The sequence below is a fragment of the Hemitrygon akajei genome, chromosome 15, assembly GCF_048418815.1.
Source record: "Hemitrygon akajei chromosome 15, sHemAka1.3, whole genome shotgun sequence".
Classification (NCBI taxonomy): domain Eukaryota; kingdom Metazoa; phylum Chordata; class Chondrichthyes; order Myliobatiformes; family Dasyatidae; genus Hemitrygon; species Hemitrygon akajei.
Window position 1 is genome coordinate 37,950,502 of NC_133138.1, and position 23,099 is coordinate 37,973,600.

The following is a 23,099-nucleotide window of genomic DNA, read 5'->3' on the forward strand; positions in this document are numbered from 1 at the left end:
CATGCTGATATTTGTGTATTTATTCACATTTTATTCCATATCTGTGCTTTAGCTCTTTTTTATGTAAATCATTATTATTTATAATAGTTGGGTGTTTGTTATATGTCATGCCAATACACCACAGCAAATTCCTAATATGTGTAAATAGATGACAAATAAAGTTGATCCTTTCTCCTTAAATCCCATGTGCAATAAGAACTGGACTGGTTGCATTGAACTTATTGAGATATCACTTTCACATGGTGGTCCTCATATTTTTTCTATCAGATGGTTGAAGCAAGCGTCTCCTCTGTACCCCTTTCTGATATCTGCTGGACAGGACCAGGATCACTATTGTGAATGATGGCAGGAGTGTTATTCCCAGTGCGCTGTCTGGTATTTTATTTCCCTATTGACATCACCACATTGGATTCTCTGGTCATTGTTTACTTGCTGTTTGTGGGAGCTTAATGTTTGCAAATCATTCACGTCCTTTCCAACATCACAACAGTGAAAAGTATGTCTGTTGCTGTACACTGTTTATTGTATTTTATTTAGAAATACAGCATTGAACAGGCTCTTCTAGCCCAACAAGCTGCACCACTTAGCCCCTCCCCCGCCCCGATTTAACCCTAACCTAATCACAGAACAATTTACAATGACCAATTAACCTACTAATGGGTATGTCTTTGGACTGTGGGTGGAAACCGGAACACCTGGAGGAAACCCACATGCACATGGGAAGGAACATGCAAATTCTCTTGTAGCAGGCGCTGAAACTGAATTCTATGCTCAGATGGCCTGAGCTGTATTAGCATTGCGTTAACTGCAACTGCGTTAATTGCGACGATGGCGCCTGTAAGAGATATGAAAGCTGTTTTTAAAATGCATGCTTTGACAGACAAACTAGGTATTACAGTGGTATTTATTTTGGGGATTTCTTCACAGCAAAATCCCTGCAAAGGCCATTCTGTATTCAGAATCATTGAATATTTCATTTCAATGCTCATGATCTTTTGTTTTACACAGATCACGCAATTATCCAAGGAACTGGAAGATGCCAAGACAGAGCTGGCCAATATTCCAAAACAACTGCCTGTTCAAGTTATTGTTCCACCACCAGGACAAGATTCGTCATCTTTGTCAGCAGGCCAAACGGAGATGCCACCACCAGCTCCTCCACTGCCTGGCCAAACGGGGATGCCACCACTAGCTCCTCCGCTACCAGGCCAAGTTGGACCTCCCCCACCACCTCCACTACCAGGCCAAGTTGGACCTCCCCCTCCACCTCCGCTACCGGGCCAAGTTGGACCTCCCCCTCCACCTCCGCTACCGGGCCAAGTTGGACCTCCCCCTCCACCTCCGCTACCGGGCCAAGTTGGACCTCCCCCACCGCCTCCGCTACCGGGCCAAGTTGGACCTCCCCCACCACCTCCGCTACCGGGCCAAGGTGGGCTTCCCCCACCGCCTCCGTTATCTGGCCTAGGAGGACCTCCACCACCACCTCCAGGATTACCTGGAATGGCTCCGCCACCACCTGGATTATTTGGCTTTTACGGTGCTCCAGCTGCCCCGGTTTTACCCTTCGGCTTGGAACCTAAGAAGGAATACAAGCCAGAAGTTCAACTCAAAAGGACAAACTGGCCAAAAGTAAGTGGATATTTTAAAACACGTTTTATTTAGAATTGAAGCAGCAGTTAGCATTTAATGATGCTTCAGTGGCAGGTAGTATAGATGTTGTGTTTTTATGTGCATATGACACGTTGGTATGAATTTTCTCTGTCTTTGCCAAGTGACTAATCATAGCAGTTTTGATTCCCTGTAATTCTAACTTCTTCAAATACAGTACTGATATCCAATCTTTTATCCTATATCCCATTTTGCATTCCTCTTTCTCGGCTGTTATTTTTGCCTCTTGAAGACTTGACCCTGCTCTAACTGATCAGTTGACCACCAAACTTAATTTCTTTGGCCTTATGTCAGTTAGAACATGGAACAGTCCAGCCCAGGAGCAGGCCTTTTGGTCCACAGTGTTGTGTTTAACCAATTAAGTTAGTAATCAGATGACAAACGATCTAGTCCCTCTGTCTACGCAATGTTCATATCCTTTCATTTCCCTCACATTCATGTACGTATCTAAATGCCTCTTAAAAGTCCCTAATGTATCTGCCTCTGCACTACCTAAGCATCCACCACTCTCTGTATTTTAAATAAACTTGCATCTCCTATGAAGTGACCCTCCCCCACATTAAATGCACACATGCCCTCAGGTACTAGACATTTCAACCCTGGGGAGAAAGACACTGTGCATATCATTAATTATTCCCTCCATTTGAACTTTATACACCCAGCTTTCAAATCCATACAATGTGAAAATCCAGTCTTGAACTAACCATCTGAAGATGTTAAACTTACAGTCTCCACCATCCTTTCCTATCTTTGAAAAATTTGCCAGATTGTAAATCTGCCAAAGGGTTTCGGCCCAAAACGTCGACTGTACTCTATTCCTAGATGCTGCCTGGCCTGCTGAGTTGCTCCAGCATTTTGTGTGTTGCTCGTAAATGTGAACCCATTTTCACCTTGTTATCTCATTTATAGTACCTCTCTCAGATCTGGTTTCCTGCTTTGGCCTCTATTGAAGCCACAAATAACTGCTTTTCACTTTCTCTCTCACCTCCATTCAGGGTCCCAAACAATCCTTCCAGGTGAGGCAATACTTCACCTGCACATCTGCTGGGGTCATCTATTGTGTTGGGTAATCTCAATGCATCTCCACACATTGGTAAGAGCGTCGTAAATTGGTGGTCCACTTTGTTGAACACCTACATGTCATCCACCACAAGCGCGACTTCCCGATGCAAAATACTTTATTTTTAATTCTCATTGCCATTCTGACATGTCAATCCATGGCCTCTGCTTGTGCCAAGATGAGGCCACCCTCATCTTGGAGGAGAAACACCTTAAATATAATCTAAGTATCCTCCAATCTGATAGTATGAGTGTCAATTTCTCCTTCTGGTGAGCAAAATTTCCCTCTCTCCCCCTCCTCTATTCTCCACTCTGATCTTTTACTTCTTCTTGCCTGCCTATTTCTACCCCCGGGTCATCTCTTCCTTCTCTTTCTCCTATTGTCCACTCCCCTATCAGATTCTTTTTTCCCCTGCCCTTGACCTTTCCCAACACACCAGCTTCACCTATCACATTCCAGCTAGCCTCTCACCCCTCCCCCACATTTTAATTCAGGCATTCCCCTTTCCCTCTCAGTCCTGAAGAAGGCCTTCAGCATGAAACATCGATTGTTCACTCTTGTCCATAGATGCTGCCTGACCTGCTGAGTTCCTCCAGCATTTTGAGTATATCTTTTTTATATATAAAACCCAAAGAATGGCTAATTCTCTCCCAATTTCTTCTTTTGTCAGCAGTGGTCCCAAAACAGCTGACAATCTACCCCGTTGATAGAAATGTCAACTTCAGAAAAGAAGCCATTCCATCCTTGGAGTGAGGTCTGCTCCTCAGCTCCTCTGACCATCCCAATGGATGGAAGGGTGGAGATGTTTCTCTGCCAAAGGAGGTGCAAGGTGCAATCAACACGTACAAAAGCTGGATGAACTCAGCAGGTCGGGCAGCATCCGTTGACTGCACATTTCAATGGATGCTGCCCGACCTGCTGAGTTCATACAGCTTTTGTACATGTTGATTTGACCACAGCATCTGCAGTGTATTTTGTGAAGTGCAAGGTGCTCCTTGCCACTGCTAGCCTGCAGGTTACCCTTGGGCAAGGCATAGCACCTACTTAGCCCCCGTAATCAGGATCACTAGAAACCCTGGGAGCGAGTGGCATGGTCGTATGAGCAGCTGGTGCATATCACAAGTCCTGGTTATGTGACCAGGCAGACAATCTCTGAAGAGTCACCCGTCATGTGAAGACATTACCCAGAAGAAAGTAATGGCAAGCTACTTCCATAGAAAAATTTGCCAAGAACAATCATGGTCATGGAAGTACCACGATCACCAATGTCATGCGACACAGCACATAATTGACGAATAACCATCCTAATTCAGTACCTTGTTGCAGCTTTATCCCATATTTATCAACCCCTCTAAGCCTATGGAAAATTATTGGTAACTGTTCCTGAAGCGTAATGGATCTGTAGAATTCGTTGTCATAGGTGGCTGTAGTGGCCAAGTTATTGGGTATATTTAAAGCCAATGTTGGTGGTTGCTTGATTGGTAAGGGCATCAAAGGTTATGGAGAGAAAGCAGGAGAATGCAGTCGAGAGGGAATATAAATCCATCATGTTTGAATGGTGGAGCAGATTTGAGGGCCAAATGGCCCAATTCTGTTGCTATATCTTATGTCTTGTCTATTAATTTGGCTTTGACTACTTTTTACAGTTGAGAATGCCACAGGTTACCCATTCTCTGGGAGAAGAAATTTCTCTTCATCTCAGTTTTACAAGCAAGGCTCTTATCCTTGGACTATGGTGCCCTGGTCCTGCTTTCCCTGGCCATTGGGAACCTCCATCCTGCATGTAGTCTGTCCAGTCCTTGTAAATATTTTGTAGGTTTCTATGAGATCCCTCTTACTCTTCTAAACTCTAATAAGCCTAATAGATCCAATCTGTCTTTATACATCAGTCCTGCCATCTTAGGAATCACTCTGGTAAATCTTTGCTGAACATCCTCCACAGCAGTAACATCTTTCCTCAATTCTAATAGCATTTCTGTTTACAGTCTGCATAATATTGCTCTTAAGAGATGCTGCAAATGCAAGAAATCTGAAGTATCACTTTCAGAATACTGGAGGGACTCACAAGTCGAGCAGCAGTTATGGAAGGAAATAAAGACTTTATGTTGAGACCCTTCCTCAGATGGAATACTACTCTTGCTAGGTTCTGGTCTCATTGACAGGATCATAACCAAGAACTATATGCAATGTTTTTCCGTCTCTGAGCCATCCTATTATTTCTGGATGTCTCTAAAGATTTTTGCTTCATGGTTTGTCTTCCAAATCTATTGCTTCCTTTTGACCATTATCATTTGAATGTACTACAGTAGGATTCATGTGTGTCTGCAGATCATACCTGCCATAGTGCTTTGGCACCAAGCTGAATATGTTCACAGACCTCAAACAGGAGAAAATCTACAGATGCTGGAAATCCAAGTAACACACACAAAATACTGGAGGAACTCAATAGGCCAGGGTCTCGGCCCGAAATGTTGACTTTTTTTCCCATAGGTACTGCCTGGCCTGCTGCGTTCCTCCAGCATTTTGTGGATGTTCACAGATTTGATCTGTCCTATCACCAGAGAGTTGCCAGCTCAGGTCATCTGTAGTTGAAACTCTCCTCCAGGACTGTTACTGCTACACCTGGCTTCATTAATAAATATCTGGTTGTCTGTTCATCTTTAAGCTAATGTTCTTTTGTGCTTACCCAAAACTACATCCTACCTAATTTAAAGCCTCATTCACCCAGCGCCTGTGTTGCTCTGACATTCTGCCGCTTGCCCACAAGCTACTTGGTTTTAAAGTGCTTGCTCTTGTTTTCATGTCCTTCTATAAATCTATAGTTTTCTTTTATCCCATCTATGTAATCTCATTCCACACCATAACTCCTTTAGTTTTTTTTGGTGTCTAGTGACTACATTCTACTTTATCCTTCCCTAAAGGGTAGAACATGGTTACGCGCGGAGTGAACTGAAATCGATTTTTACATTCTGCCTTCAACAAGGTTGGGAAGTGTTAGGTTTGGAAGTAGCATATCATGACTCCAGATAAAAATAAAACCATTTACAGACAGTGAATAACTATTTTAAAGTAAACACTTTGTGCTAATGAAGAACAATCAAAAAATAAATAATGCAGCCTTCTTCATTTTTCAAATCAAGCTAATGCCTCGATAGGTGATGAAAAAAACATGCACTGCGTACCGTCATTAGCTGGGACATGGAATGTAAGAGCAAGGAAGTTATGATGCAGCTTTATAAGATATTGGTTGGGACAAATCTGGAGTATTAAAACATAGAATAGTATAGCTCAGCAGAGGCCCTTCGGCCCATGATGTTGTTCTGACCTTTTAACTTACTCCAAGATAAATCTAACCCTTCCCTTCCACATAGCCCTTTGTTTTTCATCTTCCATGTGCCTCTCTAAAAGTCTCTTAAATGTCTCTAATATATCTGCCTTTACCACCACCACTGGCAGTGAGTTCCCTGCACCCATCACTCATTGCGTAAAAAAAAGAAAATTACCTCTGACATCTCACCTATACTTTCCTCCAGTTACTTTAAAATTATGCCCTCTGGTATTAGCCATTTTCATCCTGGGACAAAGGTGTTGGCTGTTCACTCTGTCAATCTCTTTACCATTTTCTGCACCTGTAAGTACAAGATAATTAGATGTTCTTTTTGGTCTAATGCTGAAATCAACTGGGGACAGCATTGCAAGCTAATGTTTTTCAAACTAAAACTCGCTATATGAGCAAACTGTGTGAAATATGCAGTAAGTTCCCAGGTGCATGGCATACTCAGGTGGAGGTGGGGGGTTGTCCCTATGCTGATACATCTATGTTTCAAATATCTCTCTCCATTATCTAACAGTTCTCTCCAATATCAAGCATTTTCAAGTAGATAGCCTCTCACTTATCTGCATTTTATTCCTCCATTTTGACTATTCACTTAGCTTGTCTGTCATGATCATTGTCCTCATCATCACTGTTCACATTCCCACTTGGTTTTGGATCATCAGTGAACATGAAAATATTACCTTTGGTCTTCTCGGCCAAGTCATCGATATGGGTCCCAGGTACTATTCCTGTTGGACCCCACATATCACAGCCTACTAACCAGAAAAGACCTTGTTTTATTCCTACTTGATTTTCTATTAGTTTGCCAACTCTCAAAATTCACGCATAGTTGTGTAGCAGTTAGTGTAAGGCGTTAACAACTCCAGCGATCGGAAGGTCGGGATTCATTTCCAGTCGCTGTCTGTAAGGCGTTTGTACATTCTCCCCATGACTGTGTAGGCATCCTCCGGGTGCTCCATTTTCCTCCCACATTCCCGTGAAGTATGGGTTAGGGTTATTAGTGTTGAGGCCACGTGATATTGGCACAGGAAGCATGGTAACACTTGCAGACTGCTCCCATCGCGTATTTGGTCTGTGTTGCTTGCTGACACGAATGACACATTTCACTGTATATTTCAATGTACATATGTTAAATAAAGCTAATTGTTTAATGTTATATTAGCTCCAGTTCCATGTGCAGTAATGTGATTCAGCAACTTCTCTGTAAGACTTCTGAGACCCTTGTGAAACCTAAATGCTCACCTTCCATACTCACCTCCTCTATTAGAGACATCCTCAAAGAATTCCAATGAATCTGTGTTGAACTGACTCCATGATATTCTGATTTTCAAAATAATAACTATAGCTGATGGAATTCTGAGATAAAAATCAAAAGTTCCTAGAACAATAAGCATGTCAAGTAGCAGCTCTGGAATGAAAAGCAGACTGAAATATAACTAACACCTTTTTTTCCATGAATGTTGCCTAACATGTAAAATGTATTATTTTCCAGGCCTGGCTTTGAACATAAATCAGAGCCTAAGTGATATTTAAATTTTAATACTGTAGAATATAATAAATTACTGGATCTGTAACTCATGGAGGAATTAACTTGAGGAAAATGATATTAAAAGTTAATAGCTTGCAGGAACTCTGGTCATTAAAGATAATCAATAATGTTTAAGACATTATGGAATACTTATTATTGAGTCCGTATAATGGTTCATATTTTTAATAGATACTGAAATATTTATTGTAGAGTTCAGAATTTTCTGGAAGGTGTGGAAGATTTTGTTCACTTAGTTGGTAAAGCGAGGAAATATAAGAAAAACTGGGACTTCAGCAAAACACTTGTGCTAATGATAAAGTAGGATTGCTGCTTAATGTCTATACTTTATAATTGAATAAGTTTAGTTCTTGCTTTTACCTTCTATCTTTTGTTAATCTCCAAGAATCAAAATCAAGTTTATTATTATTACAGAGTAAATTTTCAAGGTTCTCCCCGGGACTGGAGGACCTGAGTTATCAGGAAAGATTGAATAACTTAGGACTTAATTCCTTGCAATGGAGACAATTGGGGGGAAATTTGATAGAGGTGTACGGAATTATGAGGGGTATAGATCAGTAAAATGTAACATCCTAAACCAGCGTGTTGTTGTTATGTCTCCCTCTCGCTGTGAAAATGGGGGACACCTCTCTCTCCCTTATTAGGGAGAGAGAGAACCTGTGGGTTGCCAAATGCCAGATGAAATGTGATAGTCTCTGGGGTAACTGCAAGATCTGTGTCTTTGCTATCGCCTAGCTCACGCTTGTGCTGGGTGGCGGGTGCGCTTTTTTTTTGCGGGGGGGTATTGTTGCTCACTGCCGCTTACGCGTGGGGGGGGACTGGCAGGAGACTTTGAGGTTCTCACGTTTTACTGTTTTTCATTCTTTGTGGCACTTCTCTGTTTTTGTGGTTGTTTTGTGAAGAAAAAGCATTTCAGGATGAATATTGTATACATTACTCTGACATTAAATTGAACTTTTGAACGTTTGAAATGTAAGCAGGCTTTTTCACTGATACTGGGTGGGGCTACAATTAGGGAGCATATGTTAAGGGTGAAAGGTGAAAAGTTTAAGTGGAACATGAGGGGAAACTTCTTCACTCAAAGAGTGGTGAGAGTGTGTAATGAGCAGCCCATCCATGAGAAACATGGATGGGAGGAGTGTGGAGGACTGTGGTCCTGGTGCAGGTCAATGGGAGTAGGCAGTTTAAATGGTTTGGCACAGTCTAGATGGGCCAAAGATCTTGTACTTCGTTGTTTTGTGCCAGCAGTATAGTGCAAAAACATAAAATTGCTACAAATTACCAAAAAAATAGGGCAAAAAAACTAATAATTGGGAAGGTGATCATGGACCACTCAGAAAACAGATGGCAGAGGGAAAGGACCTGTTCCTAAATCATTGAGTGTGTGTCTTCAGTCACCTATACCTTCTCCCTGATGGTAGTAATGAGAAGAAGGCATGTCCTGGATGGTGAAGGTCCTCAGTATTGGATGTCTCCACCTCAAGGCACTGCCTCTTGAAGGCCTCCTTAATGGTGAGGAAGATTGTCCCCATGATGAAGCTGACTGAGGATGTAAACCCTCTGCAGTCTTTTGCAATCCTGTACATTGGAGGCTGCATACCTCAATATGAGGCTTCACCCCGGTGAAGGACTACCCCGGTGAAGGAATACAGGACTACTTGCATGCCAAATACCATAAGCAGCAAGTAATAGATAGCTAAGTGGTCCCACAACCAACGGATCAGATCTAAGCTATGTAGTCCTGCTGTGAATGGCAGTGGGCAATCAAACAACTCACTGGAGGAGAAGGCTCAACAGATACCCCATCTTCAATGATAGAGGAGCCCAGCATACCCGTGCAAAAGATAAGGCTGAGGCATTTGCAACAAACCTCAGTCAGAAGTGCCGAGTAGATGATCCAGCCCAGCTTCCTCCAGAAGTCCCCAGTATGCAACCAATCCAATTCACTCCATGTGATATCAAGAAATGGCTGAAAGCACTAGATACTGCGAAGGCTATGGACCCAGACAAAATCCCGGCAATAGTCCTGAAGACGTGCTCCAGAACTTGCTGCGCCGCTAGCCAAGCTGTTCCAGTACAGCTACAACACCGGCATCTACCCGGTAATGTGAAAAATTGCTCAGGTATATCCTATACAGAAGAAACAGGACAAGTCCCACCCAGCCAATTACTGCCCTATCAGCCTTCTCTTAATCATCAGCAAAGTAATGGAAAGGGTCATCAACAATGCTATCATGCAGCACCTACTCGGCAATAATCTGCTTATGGATGCCAGTTTCGGGTTCTGTCCAGGCCATGTGAGGTGAGAGTGATGGCCCTCGATGTTAAGGCAGCATTTGACTGAGTATGGCATCAAAGTGCCCAGCTAATATGGAGTCAATAGAAATTAGGGGGGGAAACCCTCCATTGGTTGGAATCATACCTGACACAAAGGAAGATGGTTGTGGTGGTTCAAAGTCAATCTATCTATATCTTCCTCAGGACATCACTGCAGGAGTTCCTCAGGAAAGTGTCCTAGGACCAACCATCATCAATGACCTTACTTTTGACATAAGCACAGAAGTGGGGATGTTCGGAAATGACTGCACAATGTTCTGCAACATTCCTGTCTCCTCAGATAGTGAAGCAGCTTATACCCAAATACAGCAGGATCTGGATGATATCCAGGCTTGAACTGACAAGTGGCAAGTAACATTCGAGCCACGCAAGTGCTAATCAAAGGCCATCTCCAACAAGAGAGGCTCTAACCATTGTTCCTTGACATTCAGTGGTATCACCATCACTGAATCCCATACTGTCAACATCTCGGGGGTTTCCATTGACAGGAAACTGAACTGGTCTAGCCATATAAACATTGTGGCTACCAGAGCAGCGTGTAATTCACCTCCCAACTCCCCAAAGCCTGTCCACAATCTACAAGGCTCAGGTCAGGATTGTAATGGAATACGCGCCACTCACCTAGATGAGTGCAGCTCCATCAACACTCAAGAAGCAACTTCCACAAACATCCAATCCTTCCATCACACCATGGATGAACATTTGCATCAGTGTGCACTATCTACAAGATGCATTGCAACAACACACCAGAGTTCCTAAGGCAGCACCTTCCAGACCCACGACCACCACCATCTAGAAGGATGAGAACAACAGATACCTGGGAGCACCACCACCTGGAAATTCCCCTCCAAGTCACTCACCATCCTGACGTGGAAATATATCGCCTTTCCTTCATTGTCACTGTGTCAAAATCATAGAATTCCCTCCCTAGCATCACTGAGGGAGTACCTACACCTCAGGGACTGCATCGGTTTAAGAAGGCAGCTCATCACCACCTTCTTGAAGTAACTAGGAATGGGCAATAAATGCTGGCTTGCCTGGCAATGCCTACATCCCATAAATGAATAAATAAAACAATCCCCAGCTGTGATGCAACCAGTCAGAATGCTCTCTACTGGACAGCTATAGAGATTTGCAAGATTAGTTTAATTGAATTCTCTGATTTATATTTCTACTTAGCAATTATTGTTATCTGACTTTTTTCCTTTCATATTTTCAACTATGTTATTCCTCATTTGTTTCTCTTTCAGCTTGGGCCTAAAGATTTAACGGAAAAGTGTTTCTGGGTCAAAGTGAGGGAGGACAAGTATGAGAATAAAGAACTGTTTGCAAAACTCACTGTTGCATTCTCCGCCCAGACTAAGTGTAAGTTACTGATAATGTTTTGGTTAATTTGATTTTCCTTAACTGTGATTTGAATTTATCCCAATTAAATTTATGATAAACAAACTTAAGTTTGGCCAAACTGAATTTCAAGAACAATTTCTAGACCTATACAAGACATCAAGTTCTTAGAAGTATTGCGATTCAGGTCAGGAGTTTTTGAGAATGAAAAGTTGGTCTCCTTGAGAAGAAGTTTCTTCAAACCTAATGTTTTCAAATTCTTCTTTCATTAATACTAGATATTGGAATTTTTGATGCATGAGTATAAGATACAAATCTTTAAATTAAGGAAGCTAAAGTACTCCTTATTCCTTTCCTTTCTTGACCATATTGTCATTTCACTTCCCACTTCATGAAAGCACTCCTGAAGCTGTGCTTAATTACAGCTGGATCAGAAATCTTTATTAATGCACCTTAACCATGCCTTGGAACAAATATTGACCCAATTGCTTTTTCAGCATTAATTAGTTGATTCAGAACGATCTTTTTATTTTATTTTTGGGGATATAGTACAGCACAGGCCCTCTGAGCCAATGAGCCACAGCCCCCAGCAATCAACCTATTTAACCCCAACCTAATCACAAGGCAATTTCCAATGACCAATTAGGCAACTAACTGGTATGTCTTTGGACTGTGGGGGGGGGAACAGGAGCACCTGGAGGAAACCAATGCGGTCACAGAGAAAACCTTACAGAGGTCGCCGGAATTGAACTCTGAACTCAGTAACACCCCTAGCTATAATAGCATCATTGCAAACACTACATTAGCATGACGCCCCAATGTTTTATCTTCACTAAAGTTTCAAACTCTACTGGGAAGGTTTGACTTTGTTAGCGTTGTCCTTTAATTACTATCTGATGTAAATATTATTATGTGCTTGCTGCCAAAGGTTCTTAAACTTCTCTACCATACCTGAATTATTAAGCAAGATAACTAGTCTGATTAAGTCTTTCTAAATTAAAAGATGAATCATGCACACTCAACAGTAGAACTGGCATTCAGAAAATGATCCATTTGAGGACCCAGTTCATAATTGCTCCATGCATCTTGAACTGATTTTGGGAGTCACATCACTAGTGGTAATAAAAAAGTGTATTCCTTTATTTCACTGGGACAATACAGATGATTCCAACTTCAATCTGTAGTTTGTTCAACCATTAATATTACTATATTTTTGTTCATCTTATCTTCCTGTTGAAATTTTATAAGTCACTGTATACTTGATGTGTATTGTCCGTGTGGGACAGGCTGAGATAAGACCTTAAGACATAGGAACAGAATTAGGCCATTTAGCTCATTGAGTCTGTTCCACCATTTATCATGGCAGATTTATTATCCCACTCAGCCGTAGTCTCCATCTACATCCGTTCGTTCCTTATGTGTGCTGTCATATGGCATTGGCAGTCATGGTTTTTCCATGACCATGATTGTTCTTGGCAAATTTTTCTACAGAACTGGCTTTTCATTGCTGCCTCTGGGCAGTGTCTTTACAAGACGGGTAACCCCAGCCATTATCAGTACTCTTCAGAGATTGTCTGCTGTCGTCAATTGTCACATAACCAGTGCTTGTGATATGCACCAGCTGCTCATACAGTCATCTACCACTGATCTCATGGCTTCACATGAACCTGATCAGGGGGGTAAACAGGTGCTGCACAAGGGTGACCTACTGGCGAGCGGAGGGAAGGGGCACCTTACACCTCCTTTGGTAGAGATGTATCTGCACCTTGCCACTGTCCATCTGCATTAGAATTTCCAAATTTCCATCAGACCAGCTGTTGCAGTCTTATTTATTGAAATGAATGGGAATGAGTCAGGGTGTATAAACTGACAGTACAAATTCATGGAGAGGAACTTTGTGCTCTGAATTTGCTTTCTTACGCTTGAATCTGCCGTAATAAGACGATAAGATAATGGAGCGCAATTAGGCCATTTGGCCCATTGAGTCCACACCACCATTTCATCAAGGCTGATCCAATTTTCCTCTCAGCCGCACATGTTCTGCCTGTTTCATTCTTGCTCATCTTCCAAGTCAGTAAATCCATCTCTTCTTACATCCATCTTAGAATTAATATTTTTTTCAGCAAATTGCTTTAGTGAGAAAACTACATGCTAAATAAATCATGAGCTCAGTAATGGAACCATCTTGATGGTGCAGTTTTAAACTGCTATCCAGTTTGAAGAAGTTCCATTTTCAATTGAACCAGGGAGACCGTAATGCATTCCTGCATCATAGTTAATTTATTTAGTAATTACTTGCACCATAAAATCTTTGCAACTAAAGTATATCTCACTGTAGCACTGAAGTGCTGTCTTCTCCACATTATGTTCAATTACTTAGCTACTAAAAAGTGAAATGTGTCACAATTCTGCTAGTGTCCCTCACCTCCTCTCTTCTCTTGGCTTCATCTGCCCATTATCCATCTCCCCTTAGTTCACCAATCACCTACCAGCCCCTATCCCGCCACACTTCCTCTCCTCTTCATTGTGGCTGAATTCCCTCTTTGCTCTCAATCCTAAAGCATGCTATTGACCCAAAACATTTGCAAATCCTTTCCCCCTACAGCTGTTGCTTAACTGAATTGCTCTCATTGTTAAACAAAACCACTGCTGTCCTTTAAGCCACTTAACAAACTCAAAAGCACATATCACAAGTGGAATACATATCCAGTACCTCTAACAGGCACTCCTTCCTTCCCGCTGGTATCTGGTGGTAAAGTGTACCTGTTCATTGTGCAATAGCAAGTCTCCAAGGTGTTTTTTTTTTGTCAGCACCTCCCAAGCCTACTCTGCCTGGATATAAGCAAAGACAATAGGCATACAGGACCAAGTTCATATTCTCTTCCACAGTATGCCAACTTGGAAATGTATTGACCATCCTTTTATCAACTGATTAAAATCCTACAATGTCCTTTCTATGTCGCACATGCAAAATTCTTTCCATATTTCCTTATTATATAGAAGCAGATTATTCAGTTCGTCAAACCCATACGGCTCACAGAACCATCCATTCCCAAAGATCAGTGTATTTTCATACGCACAAGTGCAATGAAAACTTGCATGCAGCACCATTTTAGATAGCATCAGATAAACAGCATTCACAAGAAGAATGTACTTTAAACAAATAAGTACAGAATTTTTACAAGGAAGAACACAGAACAAAATAATCCATTGTCTGGTAAAGTGGTCATAGTTCTGTTTCACTGAGGTAGTGATTCATATTATGCTGGTTGGTATAAGAATCACTGATTTCTCCTGTAACCTCTTCAAGTTCTCTGGTTTCCTCCCACAGTCCAAAGACGTACTGGTTAATAGGTTAATTGGGCACTGTAAACTGTCCTGTGATTAAGATAGGTTTAAATTGGTGGGTTGCTGGATGGCTCAGCTTGTTGGGCCAGAAGGCCTGTTCCACACTAAACACAAGAGGAACTCAGCAAGCCAACACTATCTGTGGAGAGAAATGAACTGTCAATGTTTCAAGCTGAGAGGTTTTTCTTTGTTGTAAAGTACTATAGGTGCAATACTCATATCCTGGGTACACAACCAACATTTCACTTATAGCATTTAACCCAAGGATAGTGATCCCTTTATTCTGTATCTGACCTTGGGGTTCAGCTACTGATTGAAGCTTCCTTCTTGCAGCTGGACATGTTATCCAAACCCTGAAATAAATTTCTCTTTCTTCTTCTTAGGCCAGGATGGTGTATGGCATTCTTAATTTCCCTGCAGAGGTGATGGACCATCCCTCAATTGACAAATCGTTTGTCTAGTAGAAAAGATTGCTTGGTCACTCCAGCATGCATTATAAATCACATAGTGTGAGTTAGATGACGTGAAAGAGAGATGGGGTAGACATTTAATAACTTGAGTAAATAAATTTTCATTTTGTGATAATTCATCAGTTTTGGCTGTTTGCACTAATGTTAGCGTGCAAGTTGCCATATTGTTAAATTAAATTTATAACTTGTTCTACTGGCTTTTTGAATTCTGTTTCTGGATTCATAACCATCCCAATATTACACTGATGATGGGCAAAATCTTCCACAGAGACTATACATTGGTATAATCCAGTTCCTAGTAATGATACTATGCAGATTGAATGTACTAAAGCAAAAGTGTTCTATCCTGACACTGACTTTGTTTTTTCTTTTCTCCATTTGCAATTCTCTACTGATGAATCCTGCAGCTCGTAAAGGTAAGCCAAATGTTTTCTTTTTCAAAACCTATTCTGAGATTCTTTCTGATCCTTCAGTGATGCTGGATTGGATGTTGAAATTCCTTGAAGAGTAAAATCTGTCTAAATGGAACACTGTTTAGAAGACATACCCACTAACCTATATATCATTTTGCTTGACTAATTTGCCTTTACTGAATGTGTTATGAGGAAGGATTTAAAAGAATAATGAACCTACAAACAGTTCAGAATAGAACCAGTCGGGTTGAACAAATGTTGCTAAAAAGCTTTGCATTATACTTTTCCTAACTTGGTCTGGTACTGAGTTAGCAAAAAGAGGGTAAGTTCTGATAGTTTCCTTTGCCTACCAGAGATTATAGAGTCATATAAAAGTACAGCTTTTCAGCTCATCTAGATTGTATTGAACCATTTCAAACTGCCTAGTCCCATTGACCTACACCCAGACCATAGCCATCCATATCCCTGCTATCCATGTTCCTATCCAAACTTCTCTTAAACTTTGAAATTGAGCTTGTATGCACAACTAGAGCTGGCAGCTTGATCCACACTCTCACAACCCAATGAGTGAAGAAATTTCCCCTTATGTTCTGCTTAAACATTTCATCTTTCACTCTTAACCCATGACCTCTAGTTGTATTCCCACCAATTTCAGTGGAAAAAGCCTGCTTGCATCTACCCCTCATAATTTTGTATACCTCTATCAAATCTCCCCTCAGTTTTCTACATTCCAAAGAATACAGTCCTAACATGTTTAATCTTTCCTTATAACTCAAGTCCTCCAGTCCCAGCATCCATGTAAATTTTCTCTGTATTCTTTCAACCTTATTGTACACAATACTCCAAATTAGGCCTCACCAACATCTTACACAAGTTCAACATACTATCCCATCTCCTTTACTCACTCTTTGATTTACGAAAGCCAATTTGTTTTCTTTACTACCTTATCTACCAGTGATGCCACTTTTAATGACTTATGAATTTCCAGATCTCGTTGTTCTACCCTACTCCTCAGTGCCCTAACGTTCACTATGTAAGGCCTACCCTGGTTGATCCTACTGAAGTTCAAAATCTCATACTTCTCTGCATTAAATTCCATTCGCCATTTTTCAGCCCATTTTTCCAGCTGGTCTAGATACCATTGCAAACTCTACAGTTCTCTTTGCTGTCCACTACACCACCATTCTTGGTGTCATCTGCAAATTTGCTGATCCAGTTAATCACATTATCATCCAGATTGTTGATATAGATGGTAAACAACAATGGACCCAGCATTGATCCCTGTGGCACTCTTCTAGTCAGAGAGGCAACCATTTACTACCTTTCTCTGGCTTCTCCCACAAAGCCAATATCTAATCCATTTTACTACCTCATTTTGAATGCCAAGTGACTAAACCTTCTTGACCAACCTCCCATTTGGGACTTTGTCAGATGCCTTGCTAAAGTCCATGTAGACAACATACACTGCCTTGCCTTTGTCAATATTCCTAGTAACGTCCTTGAAAAACTGTAAGATAGGTTAGACAGAACCAACCATACACAAGGCCATGCTAACTATCCTTAATAAGACCCTGCCTACACAAATACTCGTATCTGTACCCTTAGTATACCATCTAGTAACTTTCCTACTACTTTTAGGCTCACCAGCCTATAATTTCCTGGTTCACGTTTAGAGCTTTTTTTAAACAGCAGAGCAACATTGGCTATCCTCCAATCCTCTGGTACATCACCTGTTGCTAAGGATGATTTAACTATCTCTCCTAGGGCCCTTGCAATTTCTGCACTTGCCTCCCACAGAGTCTGAGGGAACACCTTGCCAGGCCAAGACAGCAAACACCTCCTAATCTGTAATCTGTTTAGAGTCCATGAAGTTGATGCCAATGTACCTTACTTTGACATATAGACTGTGTGTTCTTCTCCTGAGTAAATACAGATGCAAGCATTTCAGTTTAGATCTCCACCATCTCCATTGACTCCACATTTAGAATTCTCTTTCACCTTGTCTGTTAGGGCAACCTCAGGCCTTTTAGCCCATTTCTTTCTTAATGTGTGAACCTGGAACTAAATATGCTCTCCAAATTACTTCCAGATTGTTAAGTATTTAATGGATTGATGATGCATTTAATTATCAATATTGTTCCAATGACCAATTAATTAAGATGAGAGCATCCAAGTCTGATATGGAGCCTATGCATTTTATGTGAATATTTAATCTACTCTTATTGAATGTAAAAGGTATCAAACTACTCGTTTTCAGTGCTTCCATGGCAAAATGACTTCTGCAAAGTTGTTTGGTTTTCTCTTTCACCATGTAAAAAGAAAGAGTTCACTGTAAATAACTATTCTCAATTTTATTAAGACTTGTCTCAGACAATGGTGCCTATGTAGATTTGTGGAGATTTTAATTGTTATGTTATTGGTTATTGTATGAATATTCCTGGGTTTGCTGCCTAAAGTTCAATGTAATATTTGAAGCAAGATCGTTGAAGTGGAGAATCTTTGCTTTCCCCCTTTCAATCAATTCTTTTTTCTCAGCTTCATTTTATATTTAGTTTTTATCTTAACACTGGCTGTTAAACTGGTGGTCTGTGGATTCCCAACTGACAGCTGTTTATTGTGGTTAGCTATGATGTATTATGTTTTGGATTTTTGGGCTGAGAACTTCTTTTGTTTACAACAGAAGAAAATTATGTTGGGCAATTTAGTTTTAAAACTCATTATTAAGTTAGTTCCACTATGTTAAATTCAGCTTGTGTAGTTTAAGGCAACAGTCTGAAAGTTTCATTGCTACAATATAGTGTGAATATATAGTATTCTGGTCAAATTCATGTTTTCAGCAATTTGATTTCAGCAATATGTCTTTTAGATTAGTTGATTACTACCTCTGTTAAATTTTGGATGGAGCATTTTCATATGGTTCAAAGTTTCTACGATACAGGGCTGAGTCATCTCTAGGCATGGGTTATAAACATAATGAGTACATTTTGAAGGACCAAGCAGCATTCACATCCATGACATAAACTTTTAAATAGGCTTAACACTGAATTAGATGTAGGATGGATGCATGTAGGAATTTTACTAAATTTGTGTTTTGCATATCCTAACACAGTGAGGTTCTAAGTTAGGAAAAGGAAAGTTAAATTGTGACAGTTTCCTTAATCCACTAAATACTACTGAATGTGTGAGTCTGGAATGAAATATGCTGTCCAAGTTTTTCAAACCTGCTAGAAAGATGTATATTGGATGGGTTCAATACCAAGGCTGCTTGCAGAGTTTCAAAAGCGTCTAGCCTTTATTTACAACAAAGGTAAACATCACAAGTAACAAGAGTCGCCTGGATGTCTCCTTCGCTTGGGAACTTAAACTAATGTGTTTGACAGAATTTCACAATCTTTAATGATTCATAAATTTCACAGAAATTTTTATATTGTGCTCTTAAATCTATCTCTGTGTTGCCAACTTGTGACTGATAATAGCTTATTTAGATGGCTTGGACAGTACCAGTACCTGGGGTACTCTCCCTCCTCTCCCCTCACCTTTTAAATCTACTCCTCAGCTTTTGTCTCCAGCCCTGCCCAAGGGTTTCGGTCCGAAACATTGACTGTACTTTTTCCCACAGATGCTGCCTGATAGATAGATAGATACTTTATTCATCCCCATGGGGAAATTCAACATTTTTTCCAATGTCCCATACACTTGTTGTAGCAAAACTAATTACATACAATACTTAACTCAGTAAAAATATGATATGCATCTAAATCACTCTCTCAAAAAGCATTAATAATAGCTTTTAAAAAGTTCTTAAGTAGTTTACTTAAATACATTAAATACAATCAACCCCAGCACTTTAACATATCTTACTCCTGGCGGTTGAATTGTAAAGCCTAATGGCATTGGGGAGCATTGACCTCTTCATCCTGTCTGAGGAGCATTGCATCGATAGCAACCTGTCGCTGAAACTGCTTCTCTGTCTCTGGATGGTGCTATGTAGAGGATGTTCAGGGTTTTCCATAATTGACCGTAGCCTACTCAGCGCCCTTCGCTCAGCTACCGATGTTATACTCTCCAGTACTTTGCCCACGACAGAGCCCGCCTTCCTTACCAGCTTATTAAGACGTGAGGCGTCCCTCTTCTTAATGCTGCCTCCCCAACACGCCACCACAAAGAAGAGGGCACTCTCCACAACTGACCTATAGAACATCTTCAGCATCTTACTACAGACATTGAATGACGCCAACCTTCTAAGGAAGTACAGTCGACTCTGTGCCTTCCTGCACAAGGCATCTGTGTTGGCAGTCCAGTCTAGCTTCTCGTCTAACTGTACTCCCAGATACTTGTAGGTCTTAACCTGCTCCACGCATTCTCCATTAATGATCACTGGCTCCATATGAGGCCTAGATCTCCTAAAGTCCACCACCATCTCCTGGCCTGCTTTGTTCCTCCAGTGTTTTGTGTGTGTTGCTATAGATAGTACCAGAGCACTTTGATCAGCAGTTGCCAGAGTGTACATACAATTAGTTGTGACATTTGGAGTTTTACATGAAAACAAATCTAATTACAAGAAAAAGTGGCTTTGTTTTTAATTTTTTTTTGATTCTGTAAAGAACCTGTGCATAGTTCTTGTTTAAGCTCTGAATATCTTGGTCTGCAGTGGTCCTTATCTCAACAGCTTTGAATTGTAAACTACTGGTAACTCTAATATTTGTTAGCATGTGTTTTCAGAAACTTGAGAACTGAGGTTAGGTGGGACTGCAACTAGAGGACTTTGGTTAAGGGTGAAAGGTGAAAAGTTTAAGGGGGAACATGAGGGGAAACTTTTTCACTCAGAAGATTGTGAGAGTGCAGAATAAGCTACCAGCGCAAGTTGTGCATGTGAGCTCAATTTCAACGTTTAAGAGAAGTTTGGATAGGTACATTGATGGAGGGCTATGGGCCTGGGGCAAGTCATTGGGATTACGCAGATTAAATGGTTTGGTGTGGACTAGCTGGGCCAAGTGGCCTGTTTCTGTGCTGTATTTTTCTATGACCAACTGACATCTGATTTTATTAACCTTTTCATTTAATATAGCTATGTTTCCAGTGAATGGCTGGAGAATTATTTGACTAAATTTTTCACTTTTTGACCTAACTTGGCTATGTCAGAGAGATGAGCATAGGTTGGTATCTTAATCAGTATGGATGAGTGGAGCTGGAAGGCCTGTTTCTGTGCTGTATGACTCTATTTGACTTGCACACAAATTACGATGAGAAGAGAGACATGTTTCCGATGCTTATCAAAGATATTATTAAGAATTCCTCCCCCTCCAATGTTTCTATTTCAGTATTTGCTGATTATTCACAGGGCAGAGAATCCTTTTTGTTGCTTAAGAGCTGTCACTGTTGGCTTTTTGCTTGACACTTGGGTGGTGAATATAATGAGCAATTTGTACATGGTGTTACAATTTTGATACCTACCCTGTTTTGGCTGTTTAAGCATTTATTTATCTTAAAGTGTTGTCTATGGAGTTCTGTTAACAAGGGAGTGGAACCACTCATGCATTCAATATAACTAAATTCCTTTAGGTGTACTTCTGACCACCACCAAGCCATGTATAATCGGCACAGATGGCCCCAACAGTTCCTTTATGAGAATGCTCCAGGCAATGAAAGGATGGACATATGAGATGCATTTGTTGACACAGGGACTGTACTTACAGGAGTTCTGAAGAATGAGAGGGAATCTCATTGACACCTACTGAATATAAAACAGCCCAGAGAGAGTAAATGTGGAGAGGATGAGTTCCAGTCATAGAAGAGTCTAGGACTGGAGTGCACAGTCTCAGAATAGAGGGACATCCATTTAGAACAGAGATGAGGAGGTTGGTGAATCTGTGCCACAGATGGCTGTGGAGGATAAGTCTTTGAGTGTATTTAAAGTGGTGGTACTTGACCAGTAAGAGTATCAAAGATTAGATGGAGATGGCAAGAGAATGGGTTTCAGAGGATTAATAAATCAGTTATGATTGTATGGCAGAGCAGATTTGGTAGGCTGAATAGTCCAAATCTGCTGTTATGTCTTATGGTATTAATTTGATAAAGGAGAGATAAAGTTTTTATGGTAGTAGCATTTTGTCACCCATTTCTACTGGCACTTTCATCATCATCCTGTGCAACTTAGTGGTACAATATGAAGAACTCACATATTCAATGTATGTTGCACTTTGATGTTTAAAATATCTTAATCAGGTGAAACCAGTACAGAAACCTATGGTGCGTGTTCTTGTTCTGTCAACTTAAAAATCGACTGGGACATGCAAGTTAATGGGTTCAAATTTCAGAAGTGTTGTAAACATACAAATGCTTCTCTCTGCCTTTTTTAAGGCAACTCATCAAATGAAATTTATTTCTGAAGGGCTTTTTAAGTTTAATTTGAATCCTGGATTTTTTTTTCTGGATTCTTAACTATTTTCACATCATTTTCTGTAATTAATTTGCATTGTACTTAAAAATCTTCTCAGCCTTGTCTGCATCTTTACAATATATGGATGAGTTTTAATGAAATCAAAAGGACATCCAGCCACCACTGTTCGAAAAAATACTGTTACCTTCGATGATAACATACTGATTGGACAATTGTCAGTCTGTAATGATATAGTAGCTGGCTGGTGGCACAGTGGCATCAGTGCCAGACTTCAGAGCGAAGGCTCCTGAGTTCAAGTCCAGCCAGCGCCCTTGCAGGCTTTCCATCCATGCTGAGTTGAGCATCAAACTCGGCCTCTTAAAGGTAAGAAAACCTGCTAAAAAACGCCGTCACAATGGTGTCCCAATGACTCCACTCAGAGTTAAGAGCTTCTTCTTTCTTCTTCTGATGATATAGTGAATTTCATGGGAAGACTCTCCCTGTTATTTTTACTGGCTAAGTTACTGGCTAAGGCACAGGTTTCTTTGGAATTGTTTTATTGAACATAAACCAGTTCTGAATATTATTCTGATGGTAATTGTATTATATTTATCCTACCATTTAAAATTTCTGTCCATCAGCACAGTAATATCAATTTTGTGTGAAATAACAATTTGTGAAGAAGTTCTTCAAATAATTTAGACTACTTAACATTTTGTACACCTCTTGATAGAGATGTACAAAATGAAAGGAGGCATAGATTGAGTGAATAGCAAGCAACTTTTTTTTAGGGTGAAAATAGCTAGTATGAGGGACAAAAGTTTGAGGTGATTGGAAGAAAGTATAGGGGGATGTCAGAGGCAAGTTTTATTTTACACAGTGAGTGGCGGATATTTGGAACACCTGTCCAGTGGTACTGATAGGTGTGGCCACATTAGGGACATTAAAGAAACTTAGCTACATGGATGATAGAAAATGGAAGGCTATGATTGACCTTAGAGTAAGTTATAAGATCGGTGTAGCATCATGGGCTGAAGGGCCTGTACTGAGCTGTAGTGTCCACTTTAATTTCTAAAATTGTAGAATACAGTTTGTAGAGTAATTAAAATAATAAATGTGCATCCATAAGATAAGATCAAATTATTTGTATTGATTTGTATGTATTTTCTGATATCTAGCTAAATAATGGACCAAAGC

At 40.6% G+C, this 23,099-nt stretch overlaps 1 protein-coding gene across 1 annotated transcript in view; it reads left to right on the plus strand.

Moving 5' to 3' along the window:
* LOC140739252 (protein diaphanous homolog 1-like) overlaps nt 1-16,693 on the plus strand; it is a 238,589-nt gene extending 221,896 nt beyond the window's left edge. Inside the window, exons 16-18 of the mRNA XM_073067393.1 lie at nt 1,009-1,629; nt 11,199-11,313; nt 15,518-16,693. Coding sequence (XP_072923494.1) covers nt 1,009-1,629; nt 11,199-11,313; nt 15,518-15,621 — 840 coding nt within the window. The 3' untranslated portion in view covers nt 15,622-16,693. The remainder of the gene's footprint in view (nt 1-1,008; nt 1,630-11,198; nt 11,314-15,517) is intronic.
* The last annotated feature ends 6,406 nt before the right edge of the window (nt 16,694-23,099 follow it).